Raw genomic sequence first — 17,853 nt, 5'->3', positions numbered from 1 at the left:
AAGAAGAGTGAATCATGTAGACACGTTGGGAAGAGGTTTGCTCATTTGGTACAAAATGCTGTCACTTACAAGGTTAACTCAAAATGTGAGGTACGCCTCGTGCACTGGTGAATGAGTATGTGGTCAATTTAGAGAGTCATTACCAGCCAGGAAACCTTGTATGAAAGAAACTTGATGAAGATTTTTCTCAAATAAGGTAATAATCCAAAACACTTAAAAATAAGTCATGAGCTGAAACACACTTTTCTAAACCAAGCTGAATGAAAAGTGAATTCTTTTATTCTCGCTATAGAAAATATTACAAGATCATTACCATACACATTGATGACCAGCAAGTAGTACACAGCCAAAATTTTTAGGGAAAATGTATCTAGAGAAGTGTACCAGGCAGTTAATTACTAATAGTGTTCAATTTTCTTGATTTCCACATTTGTGGTATTTATTCCCATCATAAAATTTATAATTTGATGATTTCTTTTATCTTTATAAATAGTCACATACAGTTTTGTATTAGTGATTTTTTATTTTTATCAAAGAAGAACCCCAGAACTCACAAAACCTGAATTCCCCTCTGGCTTCCATCGATGATGCCATTTGTTTCCAGGTCTGAATTTCATGTTTAAACCGTTTGGTTAAGAAAATAGTTGTGTTAACATACTGAGAAGTTTCTGTTCCATTAAAGGAAGTGATTTGCTGAATCATGGTGTCGATTTAGGATCTTTTAAAGAAAAATTGATGCCTTGACCTCTTTTTATATATGTATGTGTATATATATATATATATGTGTATATATATACACATATATATATATATATATATATATTTTTTTTTTAATGGAGGTACTGGGGATTGAACCCAGGACCCTGTGCATGCTAAGCATGCACTTTACCACTGCGCTGTACTCACCGCCCCTAAGTTTTTTTAATAGTTATAATTCTTGGTGGGGTCTTTTTTACTATTTTGAATTAGTATTTAACCACATTCTTTGTTAATTAAAAAATTTTTTTTGCTGAATTTGTGTGATAAATGAGTTGGTCATTTTATACCTTTCATGGGACCACTTAATCTGTTTGAGTAATAATTGTGACAAAAATCAGTAATTCGAGCTTATTTTAAAATTATTTTTTTTCAATAATACTTTCATTTTATTTAACCCTCACAACAAGTTATTCATTTATACTTTCAACAAATGCTCTCCACACTTACATGCCAGGCACAGTGCTGGATGCCCACTCTTGATCCTCATCCCGGAGGAGTCACAGTAGTGGGGGGGAAGTTACACAGAAGCACATACCTTACAGTGGAGTGAGTAGCTGGACTCCTGACACAGGGGAGAGGGCCGTGGGCTCAGAGTGGACCGTGACGGGCTGTCGGTAGTAGTTAAATACATGTGAAAAACAATGAAGCTTTCTTCCTTTGTCATTTCTTACTTATTTTTCCTTCTTGCAGATTTGTTGATTCTCATTTTGTACTGGAAAGTGATCGGTGACAAGTATTTTATAATTCACCATTGCACAGCGCTGTTTGCCTACTACTTTGTCCTGGTGAGTGCCTGGACTTACAGTAACCTAACAAACAGGCAGGACTGGGAGTAACAACTCAAGGGTGAACATAAATCTAAGCGTACAATTCTTAAAGACCAAGTCTGAGTGCATTCTGGGACCACTCTTGTGATGTTATCTTGTTTGTTAACAAAAATTATAGCTTTACTTGTGTGTTTGCATTTATGGGTCTATTTGGCTTCATAAACTTTGAGAAAGGCAGCTGACCCCAATTTCCCAAACATTCACTTAAAACCCTAATTTAGGATCGCGTGGCTGTTGATGCTTGTCGCTCTGTCTAGATGCATTTCTGTTTTAACAGCGAGAGCTAGGTATAGGTTCCTGTATAACTGGCTAAAATAATTCTCTTCTGTTTAATTCCTGTTCAATTTCATGTACACGCATAATTACATCTAAGTAGGCCGGAGCGGTGACTTCATCAAAATTCCAAGACTGAGCTCATAAAGGATATAGCAAATCTCAGGCGGTAATAGGTGTTAACTTTTTTAATTTTACTTTTTTGTGCGGGAGGTAATTAGGTTTATTTACTTATTTATTTATTTATTTTAATGGAAGTCCTGGGGATTGAACCTAGGACCTCATACAGGCCAAGCATGCTCTCTACCCATGGCTGTAACCTTCCTCCCCACACCCCCGTATTCATTTTATATCTAAAATTATTTTTCTACTTTATACATTTGTGAACTAGCAATTTTATATCCCTTGCGTCTTTGTTAGGTTTCTCCTCAATCAGTTATTTTTCAACTTAGGTATACCACCAAACCCAAGAGAGCTTTGGGGAAGTGATAAACACGTGTTAACTAGACTAGCATACACTTTATGTGATGCATACGGCGTACCACTCCGTGTTTTCTCTGTTTTCAAGTGTAAATGTAACCACTGACTTTTTTTTTTCTTATCTGGTATTGCCAAAGTCTATATATTATTGAACATTTGTGACTATTTTGAGGGCTTTTAAAAACTCATACAAATATGCATTCATAATATTCTTCTGCTTTTCTTTATATTGCCCTACACAAAGATAGCTGGTGAATAGGACATCAATTTGGCACTATTTCTGCAAGAATAGGATATATCAGAGCATCTCGCTGTATCACGCATTTGAGCTCATAAGTCTAAATAAATGAGTGTTTAAAAAACTATGCTAGTTTTAATGTTATAAATAAGTACTTATATATCCCAGTAGGTGTCCATAATCACTTTACTTTTCTGAAGCAATAGGCTATTTTTACTGGCATTTACTACTATTTATTTCCTTGTCTTCTTTTTAAATTTTAATAGTTTACAGTTAGTTATAACCTACAGACTTCTACCTTACCCAAGTCTTAGTTGGAATATAGCACTTTGTTTCCTGGTTAACTCTGGGAAGAATGTACGTGGGTGCCTATGTGACTTTCATATCACGCTGTAAGTTAGAAGTATGGTCTCTGAACATCGGTCACAAATCATCACTGAATTCTGTGTAATGTGTAAAAAGAATGTAGAGAAAGAGGAGGAGTGATGTGGAAGTGGCAGATGATCACAATTGTAGTGGCACCAATAGCATGTCACATCTGCTAAAAAATAAAGCTGTTTTGGGGGAAGGGTATGTCTCAGTGGTAGAGCACATGCTTAGCACGCACAAGGTCTTGGGTTCAATCCCCAGTACCTCCATTAAATAAAGAAATAAACCTAATCACCCCCCCCCCCCCCCGCAAAAGAGCTATTTAAATATGTATACTCTATCGGGGGAGGTACGGTATCCAATTCAAACAAAATTATAGTTTCTTAGTTAGAGCATACCACATCATCTGGAGCCTCTAAAACTGTAAGTCCAGGGGTAGGCTGCCAGGTAACTGGAGGGGGAGATTAGATTAGGTGGCTGTTGTCCTGTGACAAACAACTGAAGGACCCGGAGAGGTCAGCTTAGAAAAGCTAAGTTGTAGGACGTCTACATGGCTTTGAAATGTCCTTGGAAATGTGAAAGGACTGTTAAGTGGAAGAGGAAGCAGGCTCATTCTGGTTTAATTCGGACGTTGCAACCAGGACCCGTGGGGATGGTGAAGAGGGGTAAGGGAGACTTCTGTTTTACAAAAGGGATGTCCCCAGTGCATAGAAGATTGTAAGGACGGCCTTGTAAAGTGGTTCTTCTATCATAAGTTACCTTCAATCAGATAGATATAAAAATAGATACAGTAAGTAGAAACTTTGGGCAAGAGCTTGCACTAAATCATCTTTAAAGTTCTGTTCTTATTCTGAGAGTCTGTGATTCAGTTGTTTTGATGAAATGGTTTTGCTTCGTTCTAATACTGGAGAGCTAGGCAGTAGGCAAGCAAGAATGAGCTCCGATATGTCACCAGGTTCTTAAGTAACCCTGGGAGGAAGGGTTGAGAGCAGCTGGCCTGCAAATCCATTCACTTCCTTGGGAGAAAGGGAGGGGAAGAAAGGAAGGCAAGTGACCAGGTCTAATCTTGTCAACAGGACCTTTGGGCAAATAGTGTGTATTGACATTTGTTAGGAGAAAGAAATCTTAACCCTGAAATGCCCTTAGCCTGTTCCTGGCTTAGGATCCCCTATAGGAGAGACAGTCCTGGATCTGTGAGGCCTGGCTCCTTGGAGAATGTCGTATAGGCTGTGCACCTTTCTGGAGGTATACAATGGAGGTGTCGTAAAAGGTAAACTCTCACTGCTGTGTGAGGAACTTTGTGAACCTCACTTCTGGCCCAGAGCCGCTTGTTCAGCACAGGAAGGACCTGGCTTTCCGACTGCCCTTTGCGCCCCGAGTCTCTCTGCTCTCTTTGAGTTATTTAATAGCCTCTATCCTCTATCCAGTTAGCAAAGCTTAGTTCTAGGTAGGACCACTGTTTCACACGAACCTGATTTGGCAATCCAATCCTGTGTGTTAGCTCGAACCTTCCACTCTGTCTTGTAAGTAAAATCATCAAAAACCTTGAATGATTAAAGTTAAGGAAAGAGCTATTAAATATAGGGTGGATTTGGTCCCCAAATCTCATTTCCAGATGGATGGTACGCTGAAAGGGTGTCCCATGGAAATGTGCTAAGATTCTGGGTCAGTCTAAATAGCCTAGAAGAAAGTTCCTCGTAATTGCTACGGTAGAACATAGTCACATTTTTGGTTTTTAATTTTGTTTTTGATTTTTTTATTTTGTGGGGGGAGGTAATTAGGTTTATTTATTTATTTAACAGAAGTACTGGGGCTTGAACCCAAGACCTCGTGCATGCTAAGTACACACTCTACCACTGAGCTGTGCCCTCCCCAGCACAGCCACATTTTTATACAAGGTTCCATTTTGGGATGCCGGTATCTTACCTCCCACCAATTGTACAGCCCTAGTGGTGGGACATCGTGCCCATCCCACTCCAAGCCATTGACAGTGGCACAGTGTTTAGCGCCACACTGGCAGCAGTAGGTGCATAATAATTTTGCCTATCTTTCTCCCTTACCTTCTAAACCCCTGCCCCTAGCCACTCTTGGCTGTTAGAAAATTAAATTTCCCGTGGTAAGAAAATCCAGATTTTCATAATCACTGACTGAAAAGAGAATTTTCTTTTAAGCTCTGGAGAGGTTCAGACGAGTCTTGTTTTGTTTTCCCTCCCAGAGCCACACAGAGGCTGTGGCCAGTATGAATTTTACTGCAGGCCAAGCTCTTTAAAGGTAGATGGCAGACATGGAAACACCGTGTTGACCAGGAAGTCGGTTGTGAGTTTTGCCGTCATTTGCCAACAGTGAAGTGTCAGAATTTGTCATGTATCAGAAATGACTAAACCTGTCCTCAGAAGAGCACCTGCAGTCACTTATGCTCTGGGAGGTTTTCTTGGTGGGTGGGGATAAGGTGACGAGGGATTACACATAACCTGAAGCCCATCCGATGGCTACCTGGGCCTTTGGAAACCTGTGCCGCACGTGGTGCTGACTCTCCCAGGTGAACTGGCTTAAACAGGTTGGGAGTCAGTGATGTATAGGATCAGAAGATGTGGACGTCACACTAAGGAAGCTTAATTCTGCAGCCCTGGGTGGCTCCCCGTGGTTCTGAACTAAGGAGGCAGGAGGGAAGGCATAAGGATGTGATATCTACCTAATTAAATCTCCAGATTCTAGGATTTAAATATAGGAAACTATTTTTAAATATTGAAGTAATACATCACCTGGTGGTAAATCAGTAACGCTATATAAAGCAGTTTAGGAAATGGAAAGATGAATGTGTTCGTTTCTGTTATTTTTTTGGTCTGAATATGGGCACTTATTAAAAAATTCTGAGTTTGTAGAAGCACAGGGCTTAGTAAGTATAACATGTTCTAAGTTCGATTCTCCAGAGATAACTACTCTACTGACAATATTACGTATATTCTTGCAGTTATATAAATTGTGCATACATTTTCCTATGTATGTTCATGTTTTTTTGAATTTTCCAAAATAAATTTTGATGTAGATGGGACTTAGTCTTCCAAAAAAAAAAAAAAAAGAGCATGTTTAGATCAGCAGAATAAAGTGGGGAAGGCTTTCTAGGTCAGAAAACATGAGGAGGAGGGCTCAGATCTCCATGGGTGGTGGTAAGGACTTGGGTTGTCAGCCTGCGGGATTCATGTGGGCTGGTGGTGGCTGCACGTTTGGGTGAGTAAGATGGGGCTGCCCGACGGAGTGAACATTCCAACTCACCAGCCTGGCATTTTCACTCTTCGCAGACTTCTTGTAGGACCTTTAGCCAAAAACCAACTTGATACAGCTGACATATTATTAGAAAGATAAAACTGATGGTGGTATGTGGGGAAAAATCTGTGTGGTGGAGGATATTTTTTAGGTTATTGGAGTGATGTAGGTGATAGATTGTGAAGAACTTAATTTTGGTGATTGTATTAATGAGGAAGAAAATCTAAAAGGCCATTTTGTAGTCAGTAGATCCTGGTGACTAATTTGGATTTCAGAGAATGAAGGGAAAGAAGAGGGTAAAATGACCCAGGGCATCAGAGGAATGTGAGACCCTGAAGGAAATGGGAGAACCTGTTTGGGCCGGAGTATGCTTTTGGAGGTCATGGAGTTTGTGGTGACACAAGGTTATTTCAGGGGAAAGGGTCCTTACAGAAATACAGTTTGTTTTATGGGGATGCTGTGGATAGGATCAGGGACCAGAAGAAGACTGAGCCTCTGAAAGAGGCAAAGGAGAACTTCAGAAGGGGAGAAAGAAAGCAGCGGTTTAGGCGCCTTACAGCAACGTTGTGAGGAAAAGGCTGCGGTGAATAACGTGCAAGCAGGGGCTATTTGGAAAACTTAGGTCATTCATTTCAGTTTGAGGGACAGAAATTTTTGACAAGCGAAAAGGAAAAAGGAATGCCCGGATCCCACAACCCAGAGGTTAACTATTTGTATTTACTTAATTACCATTTATGTTTAGGAATGCATCCTATTTGTGTATGTACATAAGTAAAAATTAGCATTCTGTGTTTGAATAAAAATGAGATCAAAACCAAAAAGTTGACATTCGTTTACATCTTAAAGTATTGCATGCAACAGAAGAACTCTGGCAATCCTGTGTCAGAAAGCAAGGAACCTATCAGAGACTAATGGGACTGTGTTCAAAGGACACAAAAACCAGCCTGGTGGCTCTCCCACTGGCTAAAAATGTGACATTTTGATTGTCAGTTAGAATACTGACTTCAGCCATTGAAACCCATTGACTCATAAATTCTTAGTGATACTGAAAAAAAAAAAGGACAAAAGCTGGACAGTCCTTGCGTGAGGCCTCGCATCTGGGTGCTCTTCAGGGACAGGTGGGACTGGAGTCTTCCAGAGGCTCAGGGGGGTTGAAAGGTGCTCCTTCAGGGAACTGGCAGTTGATGCGGGCTCCCTGCTGGGACCTAGCGCTCGCTGCCCAGAGCGCCTCTCAGCGGCCCCTCTGTGCGTGGCTGGGGCTTCTCCCAGCCTGGCAGCTGTGTTCCACGAGGGAGCATCTCAGGAGTGAGTATTCCAGTGGACCCAGGAGGAAGCTGGATGGCTTCTTATGACCTAGCCTCAGGAGACCCAGAACTGAAGCCACCCGGTCTGTGGGACTTTGTTGTGGGGGCTTGGCCAGCTAACCCAGGCCTGGTGGAGAAGGGGATGGAAAAGCACCTAAAGAGACTGCATCCCTCGAGTCTGGAATGAGACGGGCAGGGACATCTTAGTCAATCTGTCCTTTTTTTCACCTTCTAAGAAGACACCCATGCTCAGTTGAAAGTAGGCATTGAATTAGTTTGGACCTTCCACATGCATGTAAGCATTTTATTGTTCCCTTGATTGCTCTATGAAGCTGAGTAACGATAGTCTGCTGGTGAAAGAAGGGAGAAGTTTGGATAATAGATACGTTGGCTTGTTACAGTGTGTAGAGCTGATTTTGTCAGATCTTACCCACGGTCATTCTTTCTGCAGCGTGCAAGTTATGCATCGAATCACAGCAACAAAACGATGTTCCCCTAGACCTTAGGTACTATGATTTGAAAAATGGATTTTCAAATTGAATTTTTGATTTCTATGAAGGTTATAAAGAAACCACATAAAACAGAAATTGTTGATATCTTGTTCAGAAACACATTGGATTTTGCTCATCTATCTGCATTTTTTAGCAGAAAGTGCTATTGTAAACTTTGGCAAAGTTCATTCAGTCTAAAAACTTCTTACCAAAGAAAATGAAAAGATACCACCTGCTGGATGTCCTCCACACCTTGCATACAGTGCTGCTGAAAAGGGACGTGGTTGGCTCAGCGCAGATCGAGGCTTTCATAATGAAAGTTCTTTCTCACCTTTAGTTTCCTCAGAACCTGCAGGAGTACTTAATGAGGTTTTTGACTTTATGCAGATGGAAGGAGATGACCTCCGTGGATGTGTGCCTACAAGAGAGCTCTGACCGCTGCCAACGAGGGTTGGCCTGCTGTAGAATCATGTGTTCAAAGTGCGAGGCAAGAAGAATGTTTGGAAATAAATTGAGGGGGAGAATGCAGGAAAGTGTTACAGTGAAATATTTATGTACCAGTTCTGCAAAACTGATGACTGTCGAGGAGCCATAAGGAGCTAGAAAAGGATGGACTGTCTGTACCTGTGTAGTTGGAAGTTATGTGCTGATTGTGACAAAAACTCATACAATGAAAAAATGGCTCATTTTAGGGGAAGTAAGACTGCTGCTTAAAGTGTTACCAGCAAGAGTAGCCACATTAAATAGGATTTTTTTAAATCTAAAACAGTAACTTACTGGAATCCATCCAGTGTGCTTTGGAATGTTTAAACATGATGGCTGTTTTAGAAATCGATGGCCCACTTGATGGCTTTGTACATACGAAGGACCTTGCAAACAAGCAGCTGGTCTACCAGCACAAGCCTGTAGGTACAAGGTAGATGGATGTTGTTAGAGAGCCAGAAACTTAATTCTTGTAACTCTCCAAGCCTGTTATTGCTAGTAAAATTTTATGTATTCTATGCTTAAACACCTTTGTTGAGAAAATATTTAGCTTGAGATCATCATATTGGACTGCTGCCAGTAATGCGGGCCTCTCAGAGCAGAGCTACAAGTCTAAGTGAATTTTAAGTTTAACTGTAGGTGTTTTCCTCCTGCAAGAAAAAGGGAAATCCTGAAGGCCTCAGGCATTTTAGAAAAGTATTATTGGAAAAGAAAATAAGGCGTAAAAACATCCTCCTTTGTCATGGATAGAAAGATACCGTTATTATTTTTAATTAAATATAGGTAGTAACTGTTTAATTAGTCTGTATTTACATTCTCCTCTTAAAAAGTCTTACATTCATGCTTCTTAAAAACATGCAATAATATAGCCTCGTAAGTTTAAATATCCAACAAAGAGTTAAGTAAAAGGGCAGAAAGAAACATTATACAAATACTATATTTTCCCCAATTTTATTTGTTTAGTCCCACTATTAATTACTACTAATTGCCACCTTAACTAGTCCGGTTTTTTTTTTAACATAAAAGTATTTATTGTAACTGAAAAGTGAATAGTACAGAATAATGTGTAATTTCAAATACACACCTCTTCTTCATATTTCTGCCTTGAAGTAATAACACACGGATGTGATTGTTTGGTGCACACGGGCACGTGTCTTCGGACCGGTGTGGCTGTGTCCCGTCAGCTCTAAAATGCCGCTCGCCCTGTGCTGCTGTGCACGGCGCTCACCATGGCTGCTGTCTTTGTCTCTTTGCCGTCCTCCTCCCCTCTTCCTCATCACACATTTCAGCTTCACTCCGGACAGTGCGTTTGAGATTATAAAACGTTCTAGATTCATTTTGGAAAAGCTAATTCTTGCAACCAGCTCTGAATTTTTAATCCCTAAAATAATTTACGTAGAGAAGTGCTGAAGATCTTCAAATAAAAAGTCCATGCATTGTTGTTTTTTATTATTGCTTTATACAGTTCCCATCTGGAAAGCCGTGTATAACTGGTAGGAAAATGTTTCCCAAGTTCCAAATGTATCTAATGTTTCGGGGCAGGTGGGACTGTTTCCTTCAGTAGGCAATCATAATTCTGATTTAATTGGAAGTGCTGGAATGACTCCATTTCCTTAGTAACACTTTTAAAATTACATGAAAGTTTTGGAATGTATACTTTTGGCTTTATAACACTTACTAACTCTACTATACTTTTCCTATTATTAAATTAGTGGAAGGTGCTAGGCATTGTGCTTCTAAATTCAAAAAGTTCCCAAAAGTGTGTGTATATATTCTGATTGATAAAAAATTTTTTCAAGGTCAAATATGACAGATAAGATTTAGCACGTGGTGTTCTGTTTGGCAAATATATATCTGCTCTTAGGCTTACATATAGTTATTTAGCATGTTAAGTACACATTTGAGATTTTTATGGTGCTTCTATTAACGTATAAAAATATGTTCCTGTTAGGTATTTAATTGCTGTAGAATTCCTCAACTTCTGAAATTCATGCTACTCTGATCATTATTTCTACAGTGAGTTGAGAATACTGTTACTAATGGCTGTTTGCAGAATTTACTAGTTCAACGGGAGACAACTGCTTGAAATCTGTTTTTCTAAGTGAACATTATATACATAAGTGAGCATAAGTGCACAATATGCTGTTTTTAAAAATACTGTAGAATTCTAATGCTATTTCTAAGTGTTCATAAAGAGGAAAATTCGTTTAGCAGATTTGGTTCGTTTTGATATTGATCTTTATTTTTGGCTGAGAAGCTGCTGAATGTTTCTTCGATATTTGGAAATTTTGATAAGAATGTTATTCCTGACGTTATGTTTTCTGTTTCTCATCCAGAGGTATGGAGTGCTGGCATACATTGGGAATTTTCGCTTGCTTGCAGAACTTTCCAGTCCTTTTGTGAACCAGCGGTAGGTTACTGTTATTAATTATTTTAAACTTGGGCTGTTTCGTATTTCTCCAAGGTCCTAGATATAAAAATGAGAGTATGTGATATGAATTATTATCACCATCGTACAATTGAGGAAACCAAGCCTTGGAAATATTAGAGAACCTTATCTAAGCCCCCTGGCTAGAAGGCGGCGGTGCTGGCTCTTGAACCCAGCTCTCTTTGTGGTACGATGATGCTTTGCTTCACTTGTATTTGTCTCGGGTCCAGTCACTGTCCTTGACACCGACTTCCTATTCGCAAACTCTGATACCAACATTATCTTAGTCCCTCTTCAAACAGCAATCATTTAGGTTTGCAGGAAAGTTACAGAGACGGCTCAGCACCTCCCACATACCCGTCACCTAGTTTTCCCTGCTGTTGGCATCTTACATTATCAAGGAACGTTCATCAAAACTAAGGAACCAGCATTGATACAGTGCTATTAAGTGAACGCCAGACTTTGTTGGGCTTGGCCCGTTTTTCCATTCGTGTCTCCTTTCTGTTCCAGGAGTCAGTCCAGGCTGCTGCGTCGCGTTTAGTTGCCACGTCTCCCCAGTCTCCTCCGGCTTGCTACGTATTCTTAGTCTTCCCTTGTTTTTTGTGACCTTGACAGTGTGAAGGAGGACTGTCCAGTTATCCTGTAGAACGTCCTCCAGTGTCGCTTTGTCTGTTTTTCTCATGGCTTGACAAAGGTTTTAGAAGGAGCCCATAGAGGTGAATGGCCCTTCTCATCTCATCGTGTCAGGAGCTGCATGGTACCCCTGTGGCGTCCCTGGAGGTGTGAACTTTGGGGAGAGAAAGTGAAGCTCCACCCTCTGGAGGGAGGTGGTTGCTCACTTTTATTTATTTCTTACTTTGGGGGGAGGTAACTAGGTTTCTATTCATTTGTCTTTAATGGAGGTACTGGGGATTGAACCCAGGACCTCGTGTGTGCTAGGCCGGCACTCTGCCCCTGAGCTCTGCCCGCCCCAGTTGCTCACTCTTGACAATGGGCTTACCGTATCTTATCCTCTGTTACCCTTATCCTGTCATTTAGCAAGGTCAGCTGACTTTTTCCTGTGTGATGCTTAGCTGCTCCTTTCATTCCGTATCCGTGGTCCTCGTTTAGGGCCTTTGGGATCTCCGTGGTTTGACCACTGCAGTCGCCTTCTAACTGACATCCCTAACTCCAGATTTACCCTCTCTTCCATCCGTCCCTCTCAGTGCTCCCAGGTCATCTTTCTTCGGTTCTACTTTCAGCACCTGCTTTTCTCACTAAGCCTTGCATCCTGTCTAGATTCTTCCCTGACTTTTGAAGTTCTCTGTCATGTGCTCCACGTCTCCAGCCTTATTGCTTGCTGCTCATTTGAGTTAGTTTTGTACCCTTACTGCCTCATGCCTCTGTGGGTTTTTTCTTTTTTTAACTTTTCTTCCTTTATTCATATCTTCCATTTTCCCTGCATCTTTGAAAAATTTACCTATCTTTCAAGTCTTAGGTCAAACTCCCAAACCCAGGGAATGGCTCCCATGATTACATGTAGCCTTTTGTAACTTAGTGCAGAGATAACCCAGAGAATTGGGAGTCAAATCAGACTCATGCGAGTTAGGGAGCTTACCCTGTATCCCGCCTTACTACTAATCTCAAGGGCACAAGTAATCACGAGACACTGGCAAGACAAAGTGATGTTCAGGACCATCAGCTTGGCTCTCCAGGTCTTCTTTGGGCACACTCTGGAATGAGGTTTCCTGTGAGGTCTGTAAGTGATGTGTATAGTTCGTCTTGGTTATGAAACATCTCCATTTAATACTCAGATAGTTACATGGCTTATGTAACATTCCCCAGGGAGGTCAGACCCACAAATCCATACCTTCTAGGTTCACGTATCATAAACAACCCCAGACTAGGTATATTCCAAGCGGGTTCCATGGATGAAGACTCTTCTGCTACAAATACCATTAGCCTCTTTATCAGGAGATCTGCCACTAGTATGTTTACCAAGCAGTTAGCCTGATCACCGTTTTTTCTTGCCAGGGGTGGGAGGGATGGTCCCTCCACCCCAAAACAGGAGAGATCAGATTACAGATCTGCTACTCAGCCTGTTCTTTCCCAAGTCCTTATGTACTGTCTTACTTTGTTTGCCAGCGTTTCATGTGTTACAATCTTATTTCTTCAAGAAGATACTAAGTCCCTTGGACTTGGATGTTTAAAATTTTACAGATAATAATTCATCTGTGATTTTTAAAGACTCTGATAATGTGATAGTATAGAGAGCAAAGAGCATGTTCTTTGAAGTCAGAAGATCTGGATTCAAATCCAGGCTGTCCCACTTCCCACTGTGTATGAGTGGAAGATGATTAAGTCTCTCTGAGCCTCAGTTTTCTTACCTGTAAAACAAAGATACTCAGACCTACAGGCCTCACAGTGTTCTGTGAAGGTTCTGTGAGGCTGTATGTTTTGTTACATGTATGTTTATATGCGTACGTAAGGCACCTGGCATGGTGCTCGTCAGTCAGTATATGCCGTAAGTGCTAAGTGTAGCAGCTGTTCAGTGTGCTGACGCCTAGTAAACACCGGGAAAGCATTGCCTATGTTTGCTTTCTCTACTTTGTCATGTCTTTTTTGTTCTTTAACCCTTTAAAATTAAGCTTCCCCTTGTATTGTTTTGCTGGAATGATTTCATTAGAGGTCCCAGTGACTTCCGGTTGCAAACTGTAGAGAACTCTCTCCGGTGCCTGTCTTACTGCCTCTCTCTGTGGGCTTGATGCTGTTGGTCCCCTCCGCCTTCTAGTGCCGTGGCTCCCTTGGCTTCCATGACACCGCTCCCACCCGGTTCTTGTAGTTCTCAGGCCATTCTCTTAGTCCTCTTTGTAAGAGACGGTTCCTTAAAAGCTGGTGTTCCCCAGGGCTCTCTTCTGGACCCACTGATCTTCTCTGCGCTTCATTCTGGGTGAGCTATGCTTGCAAGGTTTTAGCCACTACCCGCTTGCTCAATGTGGTGTAATGGACTGTGCATGGATTTTAGAATCATGCAAAGTTGCAGTTTAACCTTGCCACCTTCTTGCTCTGACCTTGGGTGAGTTGTGTAACACTCCTGCGCTGCAGTGGCTTCCCCTATAAAAAGAGCACATTTAACATTATCTACTTCTTTATACTGTTGTCAGGGGTTTTTTTCTCCCAGGTGGCAATTCAGGTTCAACATGTCTAAAATAGAATGTAGCATATTTCCCTCTGTATTCTCGTGTATTCTGCTGTTCAGCATGTGGCCCAGCCATTCTTAACATGTGGGAATCATCTGACTGCTTCTCCTTCACCTGCATTTGACCCACCACCAGGTCCGACCATATCATCTCCTGAATACGTCTTGCCTTGGCCTCCTCCTCACCATCTCCGCTGCATCTCTAGTGCCCTGGTCCATCGTCTCTTGCCCAGGGTGCTGAACCAGCCTCTAACCCTGTATCACCCAGTAGAGTAGCCACAAGCCACATGTGACTATTTACATGCAATTTAATTAAAAGTAAGTAAAATTAAAGATTCAGTTCCTCAGTCTAACTTGTAACATTTCAAGCGCTTCGGAGTCCCGTGTGGCTAGTGTCTGTCAGATCGGGCAGGACGTCTGTGGAACGGTTCGTTGTTGCAGCAAGCCCTCTTGGACAGTGCTGTTCTAGACTGGGGTCGGCAAGCTGAGGCTTGAAGGTCAGACCTGCCTCCTGTTTTGCAAGTGCAGCTGCACCGGAGCGCAGCGGGCTTGCACGTGCACCGCGACGGCCTTTACCCCGCAGCGCAGAGCTGGCTAGATGTGACGGAGACGGCGCAGCTTCTAAAGCCCCTTCCTCTGTGTTTAGTCTCTGGCCCTTTCTGGAAGAAGTTTGCTGATTCCTGCTCTAGACAGGCTGCCTGCCTCCACCCTCTTCCTTTCTCATCTCTTTTGTGTTCTTGTCTTCCACGGCGATCTCCCTAAAACATAAAAATGAACACGTAGCTCCCCTGGTTAGCCCCTGCCAGTGGCTCCTGCACTTCCAGGGTCAAGTATGGGCTTGTCACGTGACAGAAAGCTCTCCAGGTGGAGCTGTCTTCTCTTTTTCTGCACATTTTCCCTCAAAAATCTCTCGCTCCAACCTGTTCCTGTGCTGGAAAGGCCTCCTGGCTCCTCACTTACCCTTCAGGGCTCAGCACAGGGGTCGTTTCCTTCCCCAACCCCTGTCTCTTCCAGGCCTGCTTGGGTGTCCCTCACCTGTGCTTCTGTAACAGCGACGCACAGTTGTACCTTTATGATAAATATACTTTATTGTAATGTTCTCTCTCTCTCTTTTTTCTGTTTCTTATTTATCTCTGCCTTTCATTAGGTCAGGAGCCATATTTTGTTGAACTTTGTGTGGTCCAGCGTCCGCACACTGTCTTGCACATAGCAGTTATTTAGTTGCTTTTTGGATGAATGGTTCCTGAGAGGTGATCCATTAAGCCTTAGCAAGGTCTGTCTCTTGAATATGATTCAGATGTGGATTTTGAAGGAGGAGAAACATCAACTTTGACCCTTAAAGAAACTTCAATTTTTTTTGTTTGAAACTCTTTTTGAGAAATCATAGTATTAGAGATAGTTTAATTTATTCTTTAATTTTATAGTAAAAAGCTATGCTATTCTATTATTTAAAAGCTTCGAGTCTTTTGCAGATTAAGAAATTGAGAAGTGGGGTTGGAAGATGAGCAAGAGATGGTATCATGGAGCAGAAGGAGAGTGTAACAAAGTTTAGCACAGCCACATAAATGCTGTCAGAGTTTTCCACAGTTTAATTGTTTTCTTTAGAGTTGGTGGTATTTTTACATTCTATTTTAGACCTTTGTATGGTATAAGAAGGCGCATGGATGCATGTGGTGGGGTGTGAAGCTTAGACACCTGGGCTTCCGTTAGCTTTCTGCTGCTGGGTTACACTCAAGCATCAGGCTTCTTTTTATAAAAAGCAACTTAACGGTGGTAACTTCTTTTTTGCCGAATGCCCTTACTTGTCATGAGGACATAGTTTTGAATTGCGATTAAGGTTAAATACCTTATTAAAACTTGTACCTAAGCCCCTTAATACATTCATTCAGGATTTATTGACTCCATCTCATACCTGAATGTCCCCATCCCTGCCTCAGGGAGCTTCAAGGGGAGCGTCTGGTGTCAAATCTGTGTTTGAGAACATAGGACTTAAAAACATAAAATAAGAAGTTAGTAAAAATAAGACATTATGTGGAAAAGGGCAGGAAAAAAGTGCTGGCATTAATGGTATAAAACAGCTGTTCTCAAACTTGTTTATCTCATAAGTTATTGAGGACCTGAATAAACTCTTATTTCCTGTAGGCTTATAGCTATTGATAGTTACCAGATTGGAAATTAAAACAGAAACATTTAAAAATATTTATTAAGTTATTAACTATTAACTGTAACATTTCATGTTAACATAATGTTTTTTGTGTATGTGAAAAATAACTACATTGCCAAAATGAAAAATTTTCCATGAGAACAGTCATTCTGTCATTGTACAGAATTATTGTACATTTTTGCAAATCTTTTAATGTCTAGCGTGATAGAATTCTAGCATGATAGCTGGATTCTCAAGTCTGCTTCTGTTTTTCGGTCTGTTGTGAAATGTTGTTCTGTCTGAAATATATAAAAAAATCTGCCTCTCTGAGTTAATAGTGTAGTCGGAAAAGGGAGGGGTATTTTAGCAACCTTTTCAAATAACTGTGGATATTCTTGTAATACTGCATCAAAATATACCAGGAGATAGTTTCTTAAAGGTTAGTTACATGTGGAATCTGAAACTATGTCAGCTGAACTTTTCATACACTGTGCATTCAATCCATTCGTCCCTCCTGTGCTTTGAGTCTTTTACCCATGCATAATTTTGTATCATCATGTCTTGATCATTTGGAAAATACTGGTTCACTGAGTTATGTAGGTCTTATAATAAATGCTGATACATTTATTAGATAATATTTAAAAAGCCCACATTGGTTAATGTTACTACTGATCTCATCAGAAAAGCTTTAAATATTGGGAGGTTATCAAACTTACAGTGGCAGACACAAATTTTCCAAAATTCTGATTTTTGTCATTTGAAAGTTCATGTTTTGTCATCGACAGTAAATACTGTCAAGTTCTTTCCTTGATTTGACAAGCTCACTTTGTTCATTTTTGAAGAAAATGCCTGCCGGATACCCACGTCTGAGTAACCATTTTTACTTAGTTATTCTTTCAAGTAGAAATGGTCTTCTATGGGAAAAGTAGACAGTTTAGCCCACAATTCAAATCATCATCCAAGGGTTTTTCTTCCAGACAACTGTTTACTTGCAGCAGAAGTACTGTATGTGTACTTTCCATTTTATCACACAGACTATTGAAAGGGCATATAGTCAAATGTCGTGAGTTAATCAGATGAATCATCCTTACTGCTTCATCAAGGACATTCTTAGGTGAAATTCTCCCCCACCCGCCCCCTTTTTAGGTGGAAATATGCAACGGTAAGGACCACAATGGCGACTGGACTAGTACCGTTTGGTACCGTTGCCATGATTTGTGCCAAGATGCCGGGGAAGATTACAAACACGTGCAATCTGCTGGCTTTTACGCCCATCCGAATAGTGACTGTGGGTGGGGAGGAAAGACTGTCTTCCCTCTCTCCTTCCTCCCCGCACGCCTGTCTGCCTGCTTCCTCCTGCTCCTTTCTCCTCTCAGATTCCACACAGCTACTCACAGACTGTGAGCCTTTCTTTGTTGGGTTGAAGGAGTGTTCTCATTAGGTAAGAAGAGAGAGATTCCAGTAAAATAAGTGGTCCTTCTGACACGAGAGGGCAAGATAAGGACAATTACATAAATGTTATATCGTCTTGAATTAATGTTTGAGTTGGTTCCTCTGGAAGACTGGCTTAAAGACCAGGCAGCCGTCATGGGGGAAACTGGCCGGAGATGAACGGG

General features: G+C 41.2%; 1 protein-coding gene across 12 annotated transcripts in view; it reads left to right on the top strand.

The window, feature by feature from the left end:
• TLCD4 (TLC domain containing 4) overlaps positions 1-17,853 on the top strand; it is a 76,615-nt gene that overhangs the window by 47,185 nt on the left and 11,577 nt on the right. For all 12 annotated transcript variants that reach the window (XM_031680412.2, XM_072968166.1, XM_072968164.1 and 9 more), the window contains 2 exons: positions 1,450-1,544; positions 10,825-10,898. In XM_031680412.2, coding sequence (XP_031536272.1) covers positions 1,450-1,544; positions 10,825-10,898 — 169 coding nt within the window. The remainder of the gene's footprint in view (positions 1-1,449; positions 1,545-10,824; positions 10,899-17,853) is intronic.

The sequence above is a fragment of the Vicugna pacos genome, chromosome 9 (genome assembly GCF_048564905.1).
Source record: "Vicugna pacos chromosome 9, VicPac4, whole genome shotgun sequence".
Taxonomy (NCBI): Eukaryota; Metazoa; Chordata; class Mammalia; order Artiodactyla; family Camelidae; genus Vicugna; species Vicugna pacos.
Note: the sequence above shows the minus strand (reverse complement) of the source record. Positions and strands in the feature narration are given on the sequence as shown.